The sequence below is a fragment of the Caloenas nicobarica genome, chromosome 2 (assembly GCF_036013445.1).
Source record: "Caloenas nicobarica isolate bCalNic1 chromosome 2, bCalNic1.hap1, whole genome shotgun sequence".
Taxonomy (NCBI): domain Eukaryota; kingdom Metazoa; phylum Chordata; class Aves; order Columbiformes; family Columbidae; genus Caloenas; species Caloenas nicobarica.
The window spans coordinates 70,595,682-70,619,130 of record NC_088246.1 but is presented as its reverse complement, the minus strand read 5'-3'; the positions used below and the strand labels follow the sequence as shown (position 1 = coordinate 70,619,130).

Sequence of the window (23,449 nt, the reverse complement as noted above, 5' to 3'; positions counted from 1 at the left end):
AAATGTGCTATAGTGAGATTTTCTATTTTGGTTTTGCTCAATTGTAATAAATCATCAGATCGTTAAATCATTGCAGTACTCAAAGAAAACAAACAGTCACACATTTTGCAGTGCAGTTGTTAGTTAGAAGAGCCTGAAAACTCAATTTGTGAGATCTCAATTAAACCACCTTTATTTAGGAAACGCTGGAATTCTCTAGCATGTAACTCCCAGAGGCCTGGCTTAATTAGAAAACTGATCATGGGAAAACTCCTTAAAATGTAGACACCTAATCACAGCCTTCCTGTTACCACCTTTTGCCAAAGATCTGCTGCGCACAGGGAGTTGTTTCTCCTTCCTCCTTTAGCCCTATATTATTCCAATCACAATATTTTTAACCTGTAAATAATTACGAAGAGGAAAGGTAACTCAAATGCACTGAAACAGAAGCTATTAAAAATTTTATCAGAGGCAGAAAATACAGTAAAAGTGAAAGGGGTTATACAACTGCACGGAGATGACACACTCAGATCTACATGCACTGCTGAAAGACACTAATTATGCCTTTGGCAAAGGGCATACGGGCTCCTTCAAAGAGCACCAGAATGGGAGTAGGTAGCCTTTAAAGTAACAGAAAATATATATTTTGCTTCTCCAGCAGTGGCATCTCAAGAAGGTTCTGTTCTCTTAAAGATAAGAACGCTGCAGACAAACGCTTCAGAGATATCAGTGCTATTCCCTTCCTTCTTGTGTTGGAGATTCTAGGTCACAATTTAAAAAAAAAAAAAAAAAGAAAAAAAAAGAAAAAAATTATTGTAAAGTAATAGAAAGCAGGGTAGCCTTGCCAAGTCTGGTCAGTTAGATGTATTCCAGGGTGCTCAGATATTCGTCAACTGTTACAGCTCTTTCATTCTGCTCCACTTACCTTTTAAGAAGTAATTAGTACATTGTATTATCAAATCAAGGGTTCAAAAAACAAACTAAAAATATGTCTAAAGCCCCAAGTATTCTGGATAATGAAACCAAGCAGGTCATCTTGGTTAAATTATCTCCCTTTGAAACTAAGGGATGCTAAAAAAAAAAAAAAAGGGTAAATATAAGTAATGTGAATCATTTTCTGACATATAGCAGAAGGCCCAGTAAATGGGACTTATTTTCCTACATACGGCACCTTATGCACATCGAGGGCCTTTCTTCCACACTGCCACATGATAGTACTGCTCCATCACTCACAGAATTCAGCTGCTGCCGCTTAAAATAAACCCCCCAGGGTACTGAAGAGTGAACTTGTACTGGTGACGGCATTTTTAAATTTCACTGTTTAAAAATAGAAAATGAAAGTACACACTGACATGGTGTGACAATCTGCACTGTGCTTCTGACACTGCTGCTGGGTGTGGTGGGACAAGGACACAGAAATGACCACAGAGCTGTTTTCCCACTAGTCCTGGAGAAGACTGCCCTGCCGAAGAAAAGCTTTGATCATCAATGCAGGGACTATATCATGAGAGCATATTAAAGGACTAGGATCTAAGAGAGTCCCAACTTAAAAAAAAAAACCAAACACATTACACAATCATGGGGATTTACTGCCCAGGATCTTATCACTAAACAATTTTTAAAGTGCTGAACTTACACCCTGTGAGCGTGCTCTTATTTCCATGTAATTGTACATTGCATTTCACTGTGAGCATTGCAACAGCCCGGGCTGGACAGATATATCTGGACAGAAGTCAGAACAATGACATGTCCCAATGTGCACACAATTTTGAATCCCTCAACATTTCAATGAATAATTGCACAGAGGTTCAAAACCAAAACAAACACCTTCCAAAAAAATTGCAACACTTCCCTACACAGGGTTTAAGTAAGCTGCTGGCTCTTACCTCTCCAGGCCCACTAGGTATCAGCAGAAGTGCTATACCAAACTAAGCCTGCCAGTACCACTTGAGGGTAGGATGGCCATACAGAGGGATCTGGACTGGCTGGATTGTTGAACTGAGGCCAATTGTATGAGGTTTAACAAGGCCAAGCGCCGGGTCTTGCACTTGGGTCACAACAACCCCAGGCAGTGCTACAGGCTTGGGGAAGAGTGGCTGGAAAGCTGCCTGGCAGAGAGGGATCTGGGGCTGTTGATTGACAGCTGGCTGAACATGAGCCAGCAGTGCACCCAGGTGGCCAAAAAGGCCAACAGCATCCTAGCTTGTATCAGGAACAGTGTGGCCAGCAGGACTAGAGAAGTGATCGTCCCCCTGTACTCAGCACTGGTGAGGCCGCACCTTGAATCCTGTGTTCAGTTTTGGGCCCCTCACCTCAGGAAAGACATTGAGGTGCTGGAGAGAGTTCAGAGAAGGGCAATGAAGCTGGTGAGGGGTCTGGAGCACAAGTCTGATGAGGAGCAGCTGAGGGAACTGGGGCTGTTTAGCCTGGAGAAAAGGAGGCTGAGGGGAGACCTGATCGCTGTCTGCAACTACCTGACAGGAGGGTGTAGCATGGAGGGTGTTGGGTCTCTTCTCCCAAGTAGCAAGTGATAGGACAAGAGGAAATGGCCTCAAGTTGCACGAGGGGAGGTTTAGATTGCATATCAGGAAAAACTTCACCAAAAGGGTTACCAGGCATTGGAACAGGCTGCCCAGGGAAGTGGTGGAGTCACCATCCTGGAGGTGTTTAAAAGACATGTAAGATGAGGTTCTTAGTGCTAGAGTTAGGCTACGGCTGGACTCTATAATCTTAAAGGTCTTTTCCAATCAAAATGGTTCTATGATTCAATGACCTTCCTGGAGCTAGATGTACCAGTGGGCTGCTACATGAACTCCCTGCAAGCATACTAAGAACCATCTTCCACCTCCTTTTTTCCAAAGGGCACATCAAAAGAGATCGCTACCTGGAGCTAAACCACCCAAGGAACTGGACAGGCACAATCACAGGCAGCCAGGGCATCCTGAAGGATACAGCAGTTCAGACACTGAAGCCAGAACCATGCTAACAGTGATCTCAACAAGCCCACTCTCTCTCCCTCCAAGCCACAGACACCCTCCTGCTCTTCCACAGAAACACATCCAGTGAGCAGATGTCCAAGGTTTCCCTCCCCCTTTTTACTGGCTCTTTTCAGGCTTTATATAGGGGTGATGGAGCAATAAGCTTGTGGAGGTGCTGAAACAGAGATCTGACAGCTTTCCCTTTCTGCTTTTCTTCAGCCTGTTTAAGCAGACCAAGAACATGCCATGTGTGGCACTCAGTGCAGATTCTCCCTCGTGGTTTTTAATATAATTGTAATTGGGATCTTGCCGTTTGAACGCACGTGTTGTCTGAAATATATGAGTACTCCTGCACACTGAAGAAATTAGGAATGAATTGCAAGTTCTTAATTGACAGTACAAAACATCAATTATTCCACAGATGAATAACAAAGAAGAAAATTACAGGTGCAAGAGCTAAACAGCCACTGATTAAAATTTTAAAAAACCCTTCTGAATGAAGCACTGGCATAGGACAAAAGTACCCCTGATTCCTATTTGCATTATTAAAGCAGAATGATAAGAGATAGTAGGAAATAAAAATGGAGATAAATCACATCCCCACACAGGTTGCCTTTTTTAAGTGCAAGTGCCTTCAAAGCTATAAATAACACATGCTTAGTTAGCAAGCAGTGGAAACAAGTGTGCGAATGCAGCCATGTGTGCTCACACACATACACACACCCCCCCCCACCATCTGAATTTTCCCACCAACAACTGTGGCGGTTGGCCGAGATCACAGCAGTGACATGCTGCCAACAGACTGATCAGCCTCGCAGCAGACTAAATTAGAAATACATTTCCACAGATTAAATTTCAGAGGACTGTGATGCCACTTTAAACTCCATTAGATTCTGCTCCTCGCAATCCTTTAAACAAACACAAAAGCTAGCAAACCACCCTCCTCCATCCCCTCCACCCACCCACTTTACCAGAAGTCCCAACAGGACAGAGGGTCCATATTGGACCAGAGTCAAGAGGGAGAAATTAGCAACCAGTCTAAAGCTAACACTAGCCTCATATCTCACAGAAGAAAAAAAGACATCAAACCCCACTGCATTAAGGTGAGAAAGCCCCAGCAGGAAGCTGCGGGTGGTGCTGACCAGTGTTGTCAGCAGATGGAACAGAGACCTCAGAACTGCAAAGGGGAACTTAAGCACAAACTTTGAAAGATTCAATCGACTAGGTAAGACTTATACAGAAAAGCCCTATCTGTAACAAATGTACACTCTTTCAACAGGTAATGGGATGAAACAACAGCAAGAGGCATTGTTCCAGAACATCAAGGATGGAGCAGTGACTAGGTAAAGGGACAGGGGGGTCATCTGCCAAAAAGCTAATATGGCAACTGGAGATTAAACTGAAAGATGTCATCCTCAGTACATGACTTGGGACACAAGGCCATGGAAAGTCCCCAAAAAAATGACCGCTTGGGTAAGGTGTCCTTCTTTAGCTTAATCTGGACCACCAGTGCACCTCACACTAAGTGCCCAGGTCTGACACACAGGCTTGCAGACACACACCATACAGCTCCCACCAGGCTCAGGCACCTGTTACTGTGAGATAATTCAGGTATCTCACTGTACAACTTCAGATGCCTCATCTGCATTTGGGATGCAGAGTGGAGCTCAGCTGTTTTAGTTACCAACACTGGAACAATCCAGCTCCTGGGGCAGCTAAGAACAATGACAACCCCTTCACCCATTGTCAGATGAAAAGCCTCACTCAGATTGAACAATAAAGGACAGTGAGTAGGTAGAGAAGGGGAATTTCCAACCAGATTTCTCCTCTTGCAGGAACAAGTACTCAGGCAAGTTAAGCACTTCTTCAGTTTATAGTCAGACAAAACAAAGGAGGATGGGGAGGACTTACAAGAGCTAGACAAAAACCCATTCAGGATAACAGAGTGCTAAGCATAAAAGAAATCTCCTTTTGCGCTATTACCGGCCTCATTTTATGGTCTTTATAACCATGAACTTGAACGCTCCTGCTGCAGATGCAGTCAAATTGCTGAGAATTGAAATGCGCACAATATATTCAAGTGCAGCACCAGTACACTTGTCTAGCTGCTAGCCAGTGTGCAGTGCTAAAGCTTGTTCTTTGAATGAGGCTGTCCCTCCCAGCTACTGTGAGACTCCTACCTCGAAGACAGAGGAAAGTGAGAAAATCTTCTGTCTTGGGCTTCCTTTTGGAGAGGTCGGAAATCTGAGTGGCAGGAGGGGGTAACAACGGCTCCACTATCTTTATTGGAGTTGTGCTGGGACTGTTTGGCTGGGACTGAGCAAACTTCCTTTGTGCTTGCAGCCTTGGCCTGTGGAAACAAGAGTATATCAGAAGCATGTTAGACAGAACTTGCAGGAGAGATTTCAGAACATAAAAATCCACTGTTTAAAAAAGAAAGCGAGTGCTGAATCCATCTCCCACCAATATAATATCCCAACCTGCGTCAATTGCGAAGACAGTATTTTATTTGCTTCACCCTTTGGTATTTTCTGCAACAATTTGGAAAACCAGAAAGAGAACATCTTGACTATAAAATCTGTGACCACTGTTTCATATGTTCCAAGTATTTCCTTGCACATCATACAATTATGGTTTACCATTCACTTATTTGGAAATTAAATCTGTATTTTGCACCATGATAATATCTCTTTTTTTAAGTGTTAGTGTTCTTTGCTTCTTGTTTTTAATTAATTTACAAATGAGGTTTATTTTAGCCCCATTAAGGTTTTAATTTATTCCAATCTGCTCAAATCTCATTTACATGGTAAAATTCATATTAATAGATAAAGTATCTACGTTAGTGCCCAGTTCTACAAAAAGAAACCAAAACCTTTAAGGAAAGATATTTTTGACAGGGAAAATATCAGGTAAAAGCCATTAGATATTTGTTCCCTTGGCCACATCGTATAAGATGGTAAGCAAGGAGGTCTGGAGTGGGGTTAAGTAGTACTTGTGAGAAATTTGTAAGAATGAACGACATGCATGGAGTGAATTTATCTCAGCCCTGGTACTGGGTGATGGACTGACACTGATAAGTTTTAGAGCACGCCCAGGTACAGCTATGGGCAATGAACAGATGCAGGTGGTTTTGGCAGTCAGGCTGCAAATTATTTCGAGCCTATCTGAAGGGTCTGATTAACTGCTAGGTGGCAATGAATATGATTTTCTTTAATATGTCTAGAAAGCCATTTGGTATTAGGGAAAGTACTTTGGGGTAGGACAGATACCCAGAGGGGGTGTCGCTGGGAGTCTGGCTCGGCTCAGCATTTAAGAACATGCTAATTTCTCACTTAAGCAACTGGGATTCTAATTATGATCTTTATTACAGCTTCAAAAAGGAGAGAAGCTACTGAAAGAACTTAAAACCTCATTGAGAAAGGATGCAATTTTATGTCATTTTCTTCCCTAATAGCAGAGTATTTACATAATGTCAAACTGAAACACATATCAAATAACACTGAAGGAAAAGCCAGGTCTTGTCACTTTGCAGTAGGCTTGACTGTTATGACTCAAGGAAAGCACAGTTATCGTTCTGTGAGGATGAAACACCTAACTGGCAAACCTTTTCTTTTTCATGGATATTAAACTTATATTGGTGGGTAAGAAGAGGTTCATTACTGCATTTCAAAATTCTGCTATTTTGTGGCTAAAATAGAAAAAAACATATTGAAAATCCCAGCAGTATTTGTATATTTATATACGTGTCCCTCAATGACGAAAGAACAAAAGCAGCATCAGCAGTTTTCTCCCTGAACTCCACATAAAATTGTGCATGTCCTCACTGTCCAATCCCCACCCCCAAATAACAAAAAACACCAGCCATTCTTACTGCTTATTTTCATCTCCTTAATGGCAAATATAGCATAGTGTGTATAATTTTTTTTTTTATCATGGTGCTTCTAATTTGTGAACTGGAACTAAAAGACTATTTCCTCATAGCTGTGAACAATTATCTTTCCAGAATGAAGGTCTTGTATAGATCTGGCTGTATATCCCCAAAATTACTCAAATTGCCTTGCAAAGCTCTATTCCTTCAAGCAGATGGAGGACTCTTGCGCAGGATGAATAGGATTTCAATTTCAACCCACTGCATTTCTATCACCAAAAACCACACATGCAGCCAGAGAAAAAAATTCTTTGTGTTGGCTTCTGTTCCGCACATAACGTATGCTCCCTCGCCAAAAAACAGACTATAAAGGTTAGCAAGCAACCCTGCCTGCTGCTCTCATCCGCAGAGTGATTTTTCCCCATCGATGTGCTCCCTCAGCTGGGCTGTTGAAAACATACGCTATCCACTCACCGCATCTCTGAAACTACCTTCTCATATCTCATGTGATCAAAGATAAATAGCAGGGAGGATTCCACAACCACCACCATTGAAAGGGGGATTAGGGAATGACTTGCAGGTTCGGCACAGGCGTGAAATGAAACAGTGAATTGAAAACACTTTTGGTTTGTTCTGTCTTTGAAAAGACGCTCTCTGCTAGCTCCCCTTCCCCGGTACAAACAATTCCCCGCTCGTTTTGCTTCCCCATTTCCCATAGGACTTGCGGCCTGGCCTGGCAACACCGCTGGCTCTTCGCTACCCACCACACTGCTGCCCAGGGGCCCTTCATTTCACCAAGGACAGTGAAAACACCCAACCGACCCTCCACCCAGCTTCAGGTGATGACCGTGAACTTTGCCGCTTCCCGGGGAGGCTGCTGAGACCTGTTGTTATTTCGTCAAATGTCTCTGAGATGCTTCCTCTCCCACATACAAATTTGAAGTGCCTCTGCCGATGTTTGCCATGCTTCCTCCCGCCTGGCTTGCAGTCACCCCTGCCATCGAAACAGGCCTGTTCCTTCCAAAATATCCTTTTTTTTATTAAAACCCTGAGCAGTTACGGGGCGTGAGAATCACCCGTTTGATTTATGAATGCAAGTAAAAGATTATACCCTTTTGTGGCTGCAGTATCCTTGAGGTTTCTGCAAGGACTACTGTTTTGTGCAATGATCAACAATTGCTCCACGGGCTTCTGCCTCAATGCCTGGGGGTGTACAGAGTGAACCATGAGCAAGAAACAACCTATTCCGTAGCTACAACACAGTGAGATGAGGCACCGAGGCTAGGAAACCAAAGGCAAGCTTTTAAGCAGCCTTTGCTCCAAATTCTTATAAAGATGATGAGTTTCAAAGGTGGGCCGGCAAGGGAAAAACATATGCATTTCAAAACACAGGCAACAACTTAAAACAGTTTCCTTGTGAAGCAGTGTATGCATCTTAACAACCTCGGATGCCCCCATGAAAACCTCTCGAAGCATAAAACCAATTATTTCGGGTACGGTTTAACGTTTCACTTAATCCAATCTGAGCATGAAGCTGCTGCCAAAAGAGGAGGTACCCCCTTCCACTATGGTTACATCAGATCAAGCGTAGCAGCCCGTCATACTCACATACCAGTTCTGAGCAAGGCAGAATAGGTAAGGAAGCGATAAAAGTGCTCGGAAAGACATTTTGTGTGTGATAAACACGTAACACCACCAGTGTGGCTTTGCTCTTTGCAAAAAATCCTGTTTGCACCCTCAAAATAAATTGCTCGCTCTGTCCTCATTGAAAGGGTAGAGGGAAGAACTCAATACCACATCTACACACCATGCTAACACCCAACACACAGCCAGAAATACCCAGACTATTTAAAAATAAATAGTAATTCACGTTCTCTCAACAGAATGTTAGTTTCCTTCTACCTATGACACAAAGTTCAAAAAAGCCTCAGCCCATGGAAGCCTCAGCTCCTCTTGGTATACTTTTCTACTGAACCAACTGTTTAGGTCCAAGACAGCAAATAACATCCAGAGACTAAAACTCCACAACAAAAATATCCCGAGTGTACAAACTCAGGTGGGGCTACAAAACATGTCTCTCCAACACAAAATACACTTTTAAAGCTTCTCTAGACTGGAATTTATTTTTAGTTGAATATTTTAAGCAAATTGCATTCTTTATAATCGAAACACTAGTTTGTGTTAGCTAAAAATACTTCAGAAGTGTCTTTTTAAATAGATATCCTAGCACCATTCCTTTAGCTTGTAGAAAAGAATATGTTTAGGAAGAAAACACCTACTACACAAAGGCGGTCTTTTCTTTGCAAAGCGAAGCTCAGGCTAGTAATACCAGTCTGTGTTAAATTTAGTAAATGGATACAGCACATGCTGTGTTCGCTACAAACCAGGTATTAAATTATCGGTATGCGAGATTTAGTTGTACATCGGTACAAAAATACGACTATTTTCAGTTTAGCACTCCATAACTCCTAAGTGAAAGCAAAGCAGAAGTACTATAAAACATACACACATAACAATATGCACAATTGAATTGATTATATATATGCATTTGTACTGATCTATTTATACTGAATTCTGGGGTTGAGAGGCTGTGCTCACCCCTAAGCTTCTTAATTATGAAGAGATTTGCAAAACAAACTATCTTTTTCAAATGTTCTCTAATCTCCAGCAATCTGCAGGTTTTCACAAAACTTCTTGCTTGTTATGTACTACAATATTTGCTTGCTGTTTGGTCTCACAACCTTTCACTTACTCCTTGAACTTCACTTTCACGTCTGTTGTTTCCTGCTTTTCTGTTGCCTGATGTTTATGCTCTTTGTAATGGCACCACTAGAGTCACATTTCCAAACTCTATAGGAACCATAGCTTAAGTACCTGCTTGAGTGTCACAGTTTCTCGATTAATTCCCATTTCCTACTTCAACGCAGTGTGTTTTTCACTTTCTGAGCTGCTAGTGAGCAGCCTATAAGCTAAAGGGGAGGAATCTATGCCTCTGTCTTTCTGAAAAGCAGTGTTGGTATTTGGTTGGTATTTGCCTTTGTTTTTTCTCCTCCTGAAAAACTGCAATGTATTTGCAGATATTAACTTTAATCACATTAAAATTACTACCACTAACTAGCAGTGATTCAGCTGGCATTAGTTTTCTCCAAACATTGCTTACATAGTTAGGAATACAGACTCATTTAGTGCCTGATCTAAGGCTAGCCGTTGTGGAACCATCCCCTATCAAAACATATCTTTAAATGCGTAGAGTTTGGCTTTCTTGTTATCGCTCTGTGCAGCTTTGCAGTTCCCAGACTTCTTTCATTTTTACACCTCTCACACTGGGCAGCAGATTCCATGCACTGTATATTTACTTTTTTCCATTTGGGAGTTTGTCCTCGCACAGATACAGCTCAGGTAAGTTCTGTGAGATCTTTCCCATGCTGTTGACTCAACCTGACTGTCTCATACAGCTACAGTCACAGTAGAGCATCACAGCTGCCCTTCCACCAGCCACCAGCACCCATTACAGGGAGGGCTCTGGCACAAGACGGGCGCTCTACCCCACAGGTCTTTGCTTCTGTGCTGATCACTCTGTGCTAATATCACCATAGTCTCCCCTCTGCCATGTACCTGGGCTATTTATTTCCTCACCATGACATTTTGCTGACGTGCCAAAATAGTTATCTCTGAGTTTTACTTGTCCCTACTCCTGATCTGGATCAGGTTTGAAGCGCATTGCCTTTGTTCTCATCAGAGCTGATACACAACTTACACGTTCAGTTTAAGTGCACGACACTTGGTCTAGTGCACAACATGCCTGTATGCAAAGATTCGTTTGCGTGTGCAGTTTTGTTTATTAAAAGGTAAACATATCTGAAAGTGATAGGCTGTAGATATATTCTGCCCTCATTTAAAAAAAAAAAGTAATTTAGGCTTTAATAACCAGGCGTCTGCTGCAGATCAGATTATTATCAAGGGTGTAATTTCTAGTTCAAACAAAATCAACCTTGTGACAGGCACTTCTAGCCAAGCCCAAGGTGAGCATACAAAACTTGGTGCTGGAGGTATTCTTCACATAAGGAAATCCTTATCACTAGCGCATTTGCTAGCGGGAAGCATGGCTAAGTTACATTTCACCCTTTCACTCCTGAGAGCAAGCCCAGGGCATTCGCTCCAAGTAGTAACATGCTAGAGGATCACCAGTTCATGAGAGCAGGGCTCCAAAACTCAAACCAACAAGTTGGCTACCTCAACACTGCCAAAACATAACCATTTTTCTTTCCCCAACTAACATTACTTGGATAAACAGGAAAATGCCCTCAGAATACACAGAGATCTTCTCGGCTCTCCCTGGAGCACACTCAAGTGCATGTGTTAGCTTGGATAGTACTAAGCAGCATTTCTATGTGTACGTATTCACAGACCTCTGCAACCACTGTGTCCCGAGCTACAACATCGGGTGAATAAACAGCATCACACCAGGAGCAGAAAGCAGGCCTACAAAGGAGCCCTTGGAACTGTATTTCCTATCCCACATCCCCCTAAGCTTCTGGGGTAGTATCTTCTGCCTGTCTCAGTGGTATCTGCAGCTCATTTCAACTCAGTCGCTACTGCCAGCAAGTTCACAGTAGTAGAAATTGAGATTCAGTCATCATTTGTGTCTCTACAACTGTTTGTACCAGGAAGGATCTAGAGGGTAAGAGGCCTGATCACCCCCATTCACGCAGACACCAAGTGCAGGTAACCAGAGCAAAGCACGTGGTCACTCTGAGACACAACTCCTTCAAAAGGATTTAAAAGATCGTGTAACCCGAGACACAACTCAGACCTGTATCATTAGGTAAGAGTATAATTCTTTAATCCTGTCATCTAATTAGAAGAATCTGGGTTCATTTTCAGTAAATAAAACCTTCCAGTAAGGCTGAATGCAAGAATTTGCAAAAGTTATTTTTACGGAGCCCTTTATTCACTCAATCTTTTTTACTTTTTGTGGTCCAAAAGTTTAAAATTGGGTCTAAATTAATAAGATGATTTTAAACTAGCCTGAAATTCTCAAGTGAACATAAAGTAAAATACTAAGCCCATCTCCATTCAGTCCTTGATTCTTGAGCTTAACAGGGCACGTTTCCATAAATAACATTTCTTGCTCTGAAACTTTAGCCACAATGAAGGGATAAACATTTTTCTTTGTTGGCTTCTGAGAACCTCCTCTCCTGCAAACAATGGAAAGGTGTTTGGGAATGACATGTAACGAATTATAATTGAGATAACCCATGTGCTTAATCACTAGTTCAAATTACAGCTGGCAAGTTAAGCCTGCTAAAAAACTGCTGAAATTATCATTAATTTTGGAATCCCCTATTTTTCCTGACCATGCGCATTGATCACAATTTGCAGTCTCCAAAACTGCCCCACTTCATGCAGTTTAGCAGAGATACTTATACCCACTAAGTGGAATAGCTGGCTGGTAAAACAACATATAATACAGTCTTGGGCAAAGTGGGAGCTTTAAAAACCTGCTGGACACTGCTTAACCACCACCCACCATGTTAACTGTGGAGAAACTGGACAACTCCAGCCACCATGTATGGGCCTTGTATACACTTCAGCTCGCATATATTGTGGCCACAATGTTATAGGGATGTGGACCTTGCCTGCTAGACTGGGGCCCATACTAGATGGTGTAGAAGACGCTTTAGAAAACTAGCACTGCATTCAGATTTCGGCTATGGATCCAGGCAGTTCAGGTGTTTCAGTGGTCTAGATAACCTTGAGGGGGATGAATCACACTAAATGCCTTGGGTTTTTGTCCTGAAACATCCATGGTGGCCAGAGAATTTTGACGCTACTCCAATGTAGCAGCAGGATTTCCCAGTGTGAACTTGAGTTCCCTTCATAGACCTTAGGATACACAGAAGCAAAGATAAACAAGAAATGACCTCAAAAACCAGAAAGCATAATTAGTCAAGCTTGCAGCCCTTCCTTCTCCAGGAGCGTGGGTCTCCTCTCATCCTACTGCTGCAACCGGTTTTAGTTGGACATGATGCGAGAACAGCCCGTGCTTATCACATGCCATTGGCGTCACAGCAACCCTGTTCACAGGGTTGCAAACTCTCTCGTCATGCTCAAATCAAAACAGGACCCTGAGTTACCAAGGCGCAACCCCAGCACAATACAATTATGAAACCACACATCTGCCTTCAAGAGTCTCCAGCAGCTGGAGAAAGGTTGCTTTAGATTTAAGTACATTCATTATCATGAAACGCTCAAACACTTCCACTCATCCCATGTGCCAGTGTCTGTGGCAAGGGTTTATCCGTGGAGGGTTTATCAGCTGCTGCCCAGGAAGACGAGCAGTGGGAGCATAACCAAATGAGGACATGGCAGATGAAAGAAGCTCCCAATAAGCTCTTTTCCTACAGTTAGCTGCTTCTGTCACCAGAACGCACTACAGCAACTGTCCTGCAGCCTGTCCATAAATCCCGATCCAAAGGCTTATTCCTCTAAAAATGGAGGAGTTGGACAATCTATTTCAACAAGTCAATGGCTCTTTTAAATCCACTTTCTCCAGAGTTGTCCCACCTGAGATCATACAGGAATTCTTCCTCCTCCACGCAGGCATGTGGTGAGCTGTACATGGCAATAGATGGCAGAAGAGATCCTTCTGAATACTGGAGACAGGTGGTGCCACCCTTCCTTTGTCCTGCAATAGTTCTTAAAAATTCCCATTTTGGAGTAGCTTCATTTCTACTCTAAGAACATGGGAACAGGTACTTTAACCTTTGACTGCTACAGGTTGTACTCCCACTGTGTCTACACTGCAACCACGTTGCAGGTTGCATAAAGCCACCCAGGCGAAGCCTTTGAATTCATCAGTCCACATGGGAATCCAGCATCAACACTGCAGACACTTCACTGTGGGTCCCACAAACGCACCTCCCAAAGGTCCTGGTTATTGCTGACATCCTCGCCACGACACCCAACAGCATTCAGCAGGGCCAGCTCAGATACGCTCACACAAGCTACAAATGTGCATAGTAATGCAAAAGCATCCCCACTGAGAAGGGACAACAAACAGGAATGTACTCCAGCAGTCCATTTTGGAGGGGGTTGTGTCCTGGATACATCTCTTTCCTTACTGTTCTTTGGGCTATGCATGCTGTAGAGACTGTTCGCTAGAGACAGCAGCTTATGATAGTAGGAAAGACAAGTTGATTCTTTGTGACTAAGCTACAGCAAGAGTCACAGTGTTAGTGCGGATCAGTACCGAGTGCCATATGACGAGCATTTATTTCAGCAGCACCGTTGGCTTTGGTAGCTTCTGGCTCCTCCCCGCGCTCCCTCCTGTGCACAGCTTGCTTCTGCTCCCGCGCCCTGCTCTGGAGCCATTCTTCTTCTGCAGCCTCTCTCATCTCCGACTGCTACTTGGTTCTCTTCACTGGAGCACCCCACAAGCTGCTTACCAAGCACAGCCGAGCACGGATGCCTACAGACGCGCCTGGCAAATGGGGACTTGAGTTACTTCTTCCTGCATCCAGAAATGAGGGCTCACCCTCTTTTCTAGTAGCGTGACCCAAGACTCCCTGCTGCTCAGCTTGAGCCAAACCCACCACCCCATACCAGCAAGTTTCGCAGGAAGAACGTCACCAAGGAGTAATGTTAGGCTAGGCCTGTCATTTCATGCTATGCTGTTGCACAGAGAAGAGCATTGCCACATGCCAGAAAATTAAAAGGCAAAAACCACAGCAGCAGAAAAAGACTTAGGGAGCTTGTTCACATTTGCTTGTTTTTTAATAATCACTAGCAGATGCCTGAGTATTATGTCCTGACAAACTTCTCTTCAAGGAGAAAACCACAATTTTTTTTTTTTTTTTCACATTAAAACCTGTCCCGTGTACTGGAAGCAAACAAGGTCACACTAACAAACACCTCCTACACTGGAAGAAGGATGCAATCACCAGTTCCCTTGCATGCTGCTCTCCACCTACTGGCAAAGAACCAGCAGCGTCCTGCTGCCTGGACTCACTGCAGGTGGAAGGGCAAATGAATCTTCCTGTTTTCCTGATATTCTGTAAAGCCAGTGCGAGGAAGCCTAGTGGTGCAAAATGGTCTCCCCTTTCACTTCACTCACTCTGCAACATCAGCCTTCTGTCTGCATTGGATTACATGTAACAGGGACCTTGTTATCTACCACAGACGTTTTTTTCAGAAGCCCTTTTGGTCCTACAAAAATACTTCCCACCCTACGGAAGACAGTTTACAGAATGTTAAAATATGCCCATTTTCATAAAATTTGAGCATTTCCCTCCTCCCTACTTAATTATACAGAAGTCAAAGCTACTTTTAGCACCACACACCGTGCAACTTCAGTATTCTTCTAGTATCATTTTCAGCGTTCTCAGACATCTGAGGGACATCTGCAAAACCTGTTCGCTTCCCAGTTCCCAACAAGGAGACATTAAACAAAACCAGCACAGTTCAGACGACAGAGCTTCCCCACTCATGCAACACCCTCTGGCACTACCCAAAACCCCAGTTCCTGATAAATTCAGTTCTGTTCTTTATTCCATATCCCTCCTCAAAATGGTTGTAGATTCAGCCTGAATGGTGAATGATATGCCAAATAATACCAAACCTATCAGCAGCTCCCTCCCTAGTAATCTGACCAACTGCTAAAACTCCAGAGGATTCGATATCAAAGCTGTGTGATTGAAGGAGAGCTTTGAGAAGCCTTTTCTTGACAATTGTGCTTTTTTTTAAAAAAAAAAAAAAAAAAGTTATTTTACAGATCATTTCATTCTTGTTTTCCAATCTCAGAAAAACATGCATACCTCAACTCTTGCAACCTTTCACCTTCATCGTAAAAGCAACTTGCACTAGCCAGAAAGCCAGAGATTACATCTGGCAGAGATGTCAGAAGTAACAGTGTATGGATCATTTTAGCCATCATCTGAGTGGCTGAAAAACTTCCTGTTCAATTAAGTCCTCCATTAATCCCTACCATTTGAATAAAATTTTCCATCTGCTGCCAGGAAGTGATAAAAGTCACACGGTCAGTAGGTTGCGGGCAGCTTGCAATTTAACCACACCTGAAACCAGATATCTGCACTTCCCATGGGGCCGGCCCTTCGAAGGCTCCTCTACCATCTGGCTATTACCAGGGACTCAACATTTCTCTTGTAAAACTACAATGTTTAGACACGCAGTGAGAAAAAAATAAAGACACAAGACGTCCTATAGCAGACTTTGTTCTGATAAGCGAAGCAATTACTTTTGCACAAAACATCCATCAATCACATTCACCATCTTGCCAAAATGATTACTAAATAGAAACACATAAACGAGCTACTGAGGGAAAAAAATAAAATAAAAATTAGTATATTCCATTATGTTAATCCTATGCCATCCTTATATAATTCTGAAGATGAAAGACAAACTTTAGCAGGTGCTAGCTCCAATTTTTGGTCTCTTTTCCTATATCACTGTGATTTTTTGCATTAAGTTCCTCTTGGGAGCAAACTCCCCAGGAGTCAAACTGCCCATTCTTGCGAGTCAATCAGGCAGATGCATTCGATTGTCCCGGTAACTCTGTTCACGCCTTCTTTCAAGCCATGCCACATCCTGCTACCAGTCAAACTGGCCTGAAAAGGAAAGGGGCCGTTCACCCCGCACCTCTTCTTTGAGGGTTGCTAAATCCCGTGAGAGGGGGCTGGCTGGGCTACCAGAGCACGCTGCCTTTCTCTTCTTCCTGAATGTCAGATAAAGTAGTTGGGAACTAATGATATGGATGGAAACTATGGTAACAATTCCTGTGCCACCACAATCTATAGCCTTCCCTGCAGACTTACTTTCTTTACCTGCGGTAGTAAGTATTCAATACTCTCTTGCTTCTTGCAGCGTGTCACACGCCCCTGCCTTGGGAAACTGTAGTAAAAAGATCATAAGGTGCATATCGAACTCATTTTGCTACCAGGTAATTATAATAAAAACACATACACACACAAACTGTGTGTACATACCATAGATTTTTCCAGAAGCTACAAAAATACAGTCCCTCTTTTTTCACGGAAGAGTGAGATTTATTGACGCTTTATCTTCCCTAACACCCTCCTTACTTTTAGGATATGGTTGTATGTGAGCAGCAGGATGCCTGACATTCGATGGTACAAGCCAGACAAACTAAGAGCTTGCTCATGGCAGAAGGGAAAAGTCATAGTCCTTCTAGTCCTGCATTCTGCTGTGGACTTGGACCAGGAAGGGATGGGAACTCACCGTCCAGGTGGGAGCAGGAGGGCGGGAGTGGGACCATACTTTTCTGGAGCAGCAAAACCACTGCATTGCCTCACCTGCATCTTTGCACCCCAAATGAGGGGCTCAGTTTCATTTAAGCAGATTTCAGCAAGGGCTGCTGCAGAAAAAAGTTATGGTATATGTTCCTCCCTTCATCTCCAGCCACATGTTCCTGCTTGTGCCAGCACTAGAGCTCCTCAGACCCCATAATCAGCTGGCTGAGGAAGTCAATCTAGCCGCAAATTAATTTATAGGTTGATGTTTTTTCTTTGTCAAGTTGGGTTTCATAAGGACAGAAGTGCTGGTGTTGGCACAAAAGAGGCAGCAAGAACTAACGGAAGGGAAGAACAGGTCTGTCTTTTCCAGAAGCAGCTTGCATTAAGATCACCCTAAGCTGACTGAGAAACACATTAGTTACTGAACTGTTAAATCTGAATGGAAAATGTGCCTGGCAGCAATGCCAGTGTAGTCCACTTCACTGACAACCCTTTTGCAACAAGGAGCCTAGTCTCAACGAAGATTTTGTAACAAGGAAGACAAATTTTGGGTTTCTTTTTTTTTCCTCCACATGATAACCTTGTGTTTAGTTTTGTTTGTTTGTTTTTTAAGTAATGACAAGATGTGACTTCCTGCACTTCTGCCCCCGTGTGCTGATCACCCACCACTCTTTCCTGTACAGTCACAAGCAAAGCCCTAGCTGACAGGAAAGGAGAGCATGGCATCCCAGATGCTGTCCACACCAGCAGTGGCAAATGCAGCTGAGCCACAGGAACGCTGGGCACTTGCTGATCTAAGTGTCCCAAGGCCAAAGCAACCAGCTCAGCAGCGACTGATGCTCTGGCTCCTCTGGAAGTGTCCCTGAGGGGTTGGTGCCCTGGCCGGCCACTCATCAGCTGTGCCCGGCCAGCACCTTATGCCAGGGCTCAGCCTGAGGGGACACCTGGTAGGAACAGCCCAAAGAGCAGATCATGTGTAACTTCCAGGAACATACGCTTGCAACAATTTTAGGGTCACATTCAGTAGGTGTCTCTGTCAGTCTACCCACACTCTAATACTTAGAGAGGAGACCATCCTCAGGTATTCTAATCTGCTGGCAACGTGCACTTGTGACAGGCAGCGAAATGCCTTCCTCTTATGGCATTGAATTACGAACTCACCCTGGCACTTCCTGCTGTATAGATATGTACACATACACGTCAGCCCGCCCCACACCTCTGACACCTTGTCTCAAACACGAACTGTGACACCGAGCTTCAAACATGATAGCCCCAGTGTACACCTTGCTCCTTGGCTGCATCCTAGCGCTTTTATTTGCAACCTGATCCTCCATAACAGATCGCATACGTAAGCTTAAACTTCCCAGATCTGCATTTGTCACAGAGTCTCCAGCTGGCCATGCCCATCTCTCAGACCTCACCGAGTCAAAACTGCCTCTGCCACAGCCCATCGGTAGCGTCCACTCAGCCCCGTCCCCCATAGCCAGAGCTGACGGGAGGCCCCTCAGCAAGGAAGCCACACCTCACTAAGCAGAGTCTGATAAATTTGTCAAAAAAAAAAAAGGTCCAAAAGCCTGCAGTGCTTCCCAACGTTGCCTCTCCTCCTTGGCAGCACTGAGCCAATGTCTGGTCACTGATTTACTAGGAGTCCTCAGGCAAATCACTTTGCTTTTTCTGTCCCTTTTCCTGGCTGAAACTAAATGTTGACCAAAGGAGGGCAGGCAGAAGGATTAAAATCCTATGAAAAAGGGTGCGTGCGTGCACCCATGCCTGTTTAAATCCAATAAGGACTTGAGCCCAGCCTGCCACATGGGTGTGCAATAAATAGGCCGTGGCAGAGTGCTCCCGCACAGGAGTGGCAAAAAATTGGCAATTGCTTCAGCTGGGGCCACTGGTGAACATTTGATGAGCTCTTGGCACCAGTTCATTTAGCTCTCAAAAGCCACGCGTCTGGAAGGCAATCGGTGAAAATGCCACGCAAAAGCCCGCTGAAGAACAAAAGAAGTGAAATTGGAAAGAGCACTTGAGCAATGAGAGAAAGCAGGCAATAAAGAAAGTAAAATTGCAGGAGCAATAAAGAAAGTAAAACATTGCAAGAGAGTGCAAAGAGCTGTTAGTACGTTCAGGAAAGTGGAAGTTACCTGAAAATAAAATGGAAATCCCATGAGGACCAGATGACTGAGGAGAGAATGGCAACATGGCTGAGAACATGCCTGATTAGAAAACTGCAGAAATCTGAGAAAATATGCAATCTTTTTCATACCCAGCCAACCACTGAGCCACAGGTAAACAAATAGGGGGAGGATTTCATAAAACCCTTGAGTATTTTTCTGTATTTTAAATTATATTAATTATGGGTTCAGTAGCTAGGGATACTGTTGAAAATAAAAAACAAATGTAACCACAATGGCTTGTGTTAAGTGACTGCCCTTAGCACTAAAGGAAACCTTAATAGCTTGAAGGTGAAAATTAAGTCAACAAAGTCAACGAATAAAATAAATGCACCTTTTATCACACCATTACCAAGGGAAGAAAATGCCAAAAGGCAGAACTAGAGATGCTTCTCCTGAGGCCTTGCTGGCAACACAAGATTGCCCCAATTTAATTAAGTTTTGTTAAATCAGTCCAAATCCACGTGGACTGTTATGGGTTAAGAGTAGGTTAAACCAGTGCCTTGTTGACAAATAAATCAAAAAGACAGCCTGTCCATACAGCCTCTTGCATCAGTTTAACTTCATTAATTTAAAAGCTACATCTCAAGTTAAATTAACATAAGCCACCTAGAAATCTTAGCAAAGCACCACCACTAAGTCTTGAATGATTCTGGATCAGTAAATAAAAAATCACTTCTAAAGCTATCCTAGATTCCAGCCCACCTAACTCCATGACCTGCTGTCTTTCTGTGATGGCTTTCTACTGCAGGAGGAGGCAGATTCTGTCTCAGGTAGAAATTTAAGCCAAAATTTCATCACTAAATATTGAAGTTCTATACTTCGGAAAAGGTACTGACTCCAGCTTCACATTTTGAATGTCTACAAGGGCAATATTAAAAACATATCAGACACCCCTGGTCTCATACGGGGTTCAAAGTACAGGTATGAGTTGCTGAAGGTGATAATCTATATTTTTGTGAATTCACCGAGGCTCTTCCCACCCACCAGGGACTCCTTGCAGCCAGGCAGCTTTAAAAGTGTTCCAGCTCTTCCATGCATCACTGTTACATAAATCTGCAAGATCAGAAACTACACCAGAAATAACTGGCTCACTAACAATATCCCTCTTCATAGCCATGCCATGACCTTGACAACATGACACAACCAGTCTGGTTCACGAAGCTTTAAGCTGAATGAAATTAAACTATATAGGTAAGTTTTACTTTATTCAATGTTTTATACATGCATCTACACACACATGCACACATACGTATCTGTGTAATCTACAATAAAAAGCAAGGATTGGAGACAATGATCAGAAATATGAATAGCCGATTTTTAATTACTATAATAAGCTTTGCAGAAGGTATTTCATAATTTAATGAGATAATAAACCATCATAATTAACTGCATTTTACATACCTCTCACTTTCCCTGAAAGGAAAGAAAAACTTTAAAAACAATCAAAAAACAAAACTCAACACTCCTCCAGACATAATAAGGAACCCATCCTACCAAATTGGTGAACCAGACACCATAATACCTACAAAACATGCCTCTGAGAGAACTGAGAGTTTAAGCGAGTTTCCAGCTGTAGCCCTTTAAAGAATGTTTTCTAAACTCAAATGAAAAAAATGGAGTGCCATCACCCTCCAAATGTAGATGCAAAGCAAAGCAGCTGTTGTCATATCTTCAGCCAGCATTAGGAGTGTCAAAGACTACTCAGTTTTACCAAGCAGTTCCTTTAGAAGGATTTAGCAGCCAATTACTACATACAATCATTTCCCTGAAGATACGAGGTTTCAAGGTGGAAACCAGTCAGGGGAAAGAAATGAACCAAAAAAAAAAGAAAAAAAAAGAAAAAAAAAAAAAAGATAGTGAGCTATGTCTTCTTCAACAAGACAAGAGAAGCAGAGGAGATCTGTGGTGTTAATCCCCACCACAGTGGCCACAACGCTCCCTGGGTCATAGAGGACAAGCAACAAATCAGGACAGCTCTTACTCTACATCCCCCTCTCAGCAGATAGCAGGGAACACTCTACAAGTATTTCTTGGCAGTCTTTCCATGCTCCCCATCCCATTTAGTGAAGGAAAATCATGCACAGGGCAGAGTCTTTGGATCAGCTGTAGCTGACCCAGAACATCAGTCTTCCTGATCCAGACAGCTGCAATGGAGAAGCAAGGGTTTGTCATTATTTAAATGAATCATTGAACACCACTATAAAACAAATGCTACTCTTCCCTTCCTCAAATTGCCATGCTTCTAGACAAGAAATACAATTTAAAACTATGGCACCTGAATTTATAGAATCTCAGAAAACAAAACAAAACAAACGGGGGGGTGGTGGGGATATCTGTCTACAAATGCCATGCACGTAGGGGTATAAATAGGGCAGATCATGTGCACGGCCTGGGGAAACGAGAGTCATTTCTGCGTCAAGTGGTGGGATGCAGTAGAGTGTGGAAGCTCTTCAGGAGAAGCAGACAGGGTCTACAGTACACGAAATGCTATTCCAGAGCAGCGCAGGTGGACTGTAACTGTTATCAAAGGGGACTCCAGATGGCTAAAGTAATCAGCTATCCAAAAGAAATAGCTATTGCTTTTAATACCACCTCCAAGAAAAGAACAGCTATTCCCTTATTTCCTATAAGAACTATAAATCTTGGAGAAAAAATAAAAGTACTTTGAGGAAGGGGAACAAAAACAAGCAAACACACACATCTTCAAAAAGTGCAACATTCACAAAGGGAACTCCAGCAATTCTGCCTAGCACATGGCATGGGAGGGCTCTGGGATGCCACTAGTCAGGGGCTGGTTGCTGCAGATGTCGTTAAGCAGTTTGTTTTCATCAATAACACAAGATGCCTGTAGCATCACCAGTTTTACTATGTTAATTATTTACCAGAAAACACAACTGTCTTATCTTTTATTAGCTGGCATATCTCAAGGTTCCCTGCCTTTATTTTTCTCTCTCTAGTATAAATGGGCATATTTACAAATAATACAAGTAATATATGCTATGGAGAAAATGAAGCTCACACTGCGGGACATTCATTGTGTGTAGGCTGGAAAATTTAAAGCAATGATAAATGCATTAAGTTACGTTTCACGTATCATTAAGTAATGCCGAATTCTATCTTTAAAATACCCGACTTGACAGTGCAGCCCTCCTAACAGAGGGTCGACCCCCCTGCAGACACGGCAAAGTGCCGCACTGCATTGTATAATAACATTTTCCAGAGCAATGAGCAGAGCGCTTTCTGTGATGCACAGGGAGCATACAAGCTGTCACTGTGCACTTGGCAGCATCTTCTATGGGGCCTGTGTAGTGGAATCAAGTAACTTGTGGGTGCATTAAAGGAAAAATAAATTACATTCAAGTAACACCCATGTTTTGAAATGCAGGTAGTGCCTAGCATCACTGCATCGCCTAATTAAAATCCACATGAACTCAAAGTGCCACCCATCCAGGGGCAAACGACTCTCACGTTTGCACCTCAGATATCACTTTTTCCTACCTATCCAGCTGGTAGAGTGCAGCTCTGTAGTGTGACACTCCTTTTCTGTACCAGCTAAATATCTCCGATTTATATGTCCTGGCATACATCGGAGGACGGGGTTGGGGGGGGAAGGGTGCCGTGGGGGAGAAGAAACACAAAAGGCCATCTCATCTCATTCCAGTGAAGAACCCTCAAGGGCCTGTCAGCTGACGAGCTGTGCTGCTGGCAATGGGTATTGCCAGTGCTCAGACCTTCTTGCTCCGTGTTTCATCCACTCCAGCAGTGCAGCTGAAAAGTCTTCATAAATCCTCCCTCTGATATTCGATCTGGAAAATAACCACTGCGACACAATGCTTTGGAGCTTTTCATTTCTACACTCATTAAAATAATTAAGGAACTGAGACTGACATTAGTTTTTCTGTGGGGTTTTCCACGTCCTCGTTAAAAGGTTCCATGGCCGACATGACTCAGATATTTAGAGCTCATTATACAGAACCACCTAAATTAGTATTCTGTTCATGGGCTTAATAGGTATTTAAGCAACATAAGAGACAGGTTTTCTTTTGTTCTTTTTTAATTGATAGAATAAACTGTATTCAAATGCTCAGAAAGTCTCACTTGTCTGCAAAGCAGAGAGAGCTCAATGAGCTGAGCACAAACAGTCCTAGGACCCTTTGTTGCCAATAAGGCAAATGAGAC

At 43.0% G+C, this 23,449-nt stretch overlaps 1 protein-coding gene across 4 annotated transcripts in view; it reads right to left on the bottom strand.

Annotated features, from left to right (window-relative positions):
* Nucleotides 1-23,449, bottom strand: part of JARID2 (jumonji and AT-rich interaction domain containing 2) — a 231,367-nt gene that overhangs the window by 63,048 nt on the left and 144,870 nt on the right. For all 4 annotated transcript variants that reach the window (XM_065629999.1, XM_065630002.1, XM_065630000.1 and 1 more), the window contains one exon: nucleotides 5,138-5,307. In XM_065629999.1, the coding sequence (XP_065486071.1) occupies nucleotides 5,138-5,307 (170 nt within the window). The remainder of the gene's footprint in view (nucleotides 1-5,137; nucleotides 5,308-23,449) is intronic.